Genomic DNA, 1,560 nt, shown 5'->3' with positions numbered 1-1,560 from the left:
CATGCTGGGCGCATGTGCATGTGTGCCCAAGATCCCGAGAGGAGAACGGAGAAGGGATTGCGGCATGGCCATCCCCCCGGGGGGTGATTTCTCGCTTTCTGTCTCTCTCCGTCTTTCTGGCAAGCGCACGTGCCCTAGAGCAAAAACCTCTCCCCCACCACCAAAAAAAAGGAGGGGGAAAAAAACACAAATACACAAGCCCCCATTCCTGTGGGTCCTCCCTCCCACACCTCCTGAAATGTGCAGTGTAGAGTGCCCACCACCACTATTCTGGAGGCCAACCATGAATCTATGACAATACTAGAGTTCCAATGGGAAGGGTTTACTTGTTTGTTTAAGATTTTTGCTGGGACCAAAGGCTGGCATGGTGGTTAAGGCGCTGGAGACTCCCTGCCGGAGACTCCCACATGGCCAACAACAGTTCGAGTCCTGGACCTAGTGGCTTGCTTCCTCACTTTCCCACTCTCTTTCTTTGTGTGTTTCTCTCTAGTCAAATTAAAATAAATGAATAAATAAAATTAAATAAATAACTCTTTAAGAAAAAAATAAAAGATTTTTGCCATAGGGTACATGTGCTTGCCAGGGAGACAGAGAGAAAAAGGTGAGAAATAATCTCTTGGGGGAGTGGCCATCCACAATCCCTTCTCCTCCACTCTCCTTCCAGGATTTTGGACTGGCACACACACGCGCCTGGCATGAATTTCAAGCTGTCAAGACTGGGACACAAACCATGCAGTCAACTGTGCAGGTTCCAGCCACCTCAGCCTCCACATCACATGCTGGCCCCTGAGCTTTTTAAATGTACTTATTTCATGAGACAGTGACAGAGGAAGACAAGCACCCTCTCAGGGTCTCACACCATGACCCTCTCTCCACACTTCCCAGGCAGCCAGGATCGGGGCGGGGCGCATGGGTCGACAAGCAAGAACAGGCGGACCAGGGAAGCAAATCACTGATCTTCCACATGCTTCCAGCGCTGCACGCGCTGCACTGCTGCTGCCCTGCTGTGGGCAGGCCATTCTATAAAGATGTAACCTGACTTGACAAACAGGTTTATTTGGAAGGGGGATTAACCTTTTTCATTGTCATTATTACTGTTTTCAAACATACCTTAAATGCGATCTTTTCTCCGACTTGAGGGGCAGCTGCTAACAGTGGTAACAGACTGTAATCTTTCTTGAGAGCCTCTACTGGATTCTGAAAAAATGGGATTAGTCATGTGACTTCATCACTAGTGAGAAAATGTGAATCCCTGACACAGACCCCAGACGTTCCCTATTTGGAAAGGGAAGTAAACGCAATAAATGTTGCTTACCTGGATAATAGTAGACGAGTTTGTTAACATTTCATTCAATTGCTGCTGCTTCTGATATTCAGTGTTTCTATTCAAGATACAAGAAACACCATTCCCTCGTCCTCGACCTCTTCCTCACATGCCCCGACCCCTAGCTCCCCTCCAAGAAAGAAGGTCTTCTCTCCTACCCCATACTTTTCCTAAACTAGGGGGAACGGACACATTGGGAGGAGGTCCAGGAGCCTGCCTGCCACTGTTTGGATCAT

General features: G+C 48.3%; 1 protein-coding gene across 1 annotated transcript in view; it reads right to left on the bottom strand.

Moving 5' to 3' along the window:
• Positions 1-1,560, bottom strand: part of COIL (coilin) — a 40,889-nt gene that overhangs the window by 31,678 nt on the left and 7,651 nt on the right. Inside the window, 2 exon segments of the mRNA XM_006172060.3 lie at positions 1,111-1,197; positions 1,316-1,555. Coding sequence (XP_006172122.1) covers positions 1,111-1,197; positions 1,316-1,555 — 327 coding nt within the window.

The sequence above is a fragment of the Tupaia chinensis genome, unplaced genomic scaffold (genome assembly GCF_000334495.1).
Source record: "Tupaia chinensis unplaced genomic scaffold, TupChi_1.0 Scaffold000416_1, whole genome shotgun sequence".
NCBI lineage: Eukaryota > Metazoa > Chordata > Mammalia > Scandentia > Tupaiidae > Tupaia > Tupaia belangeri.
Note: the sequence above shows the minus strand (reverse complement) of the source record. Positions and strands in the feature narration are given on the sequence as shown.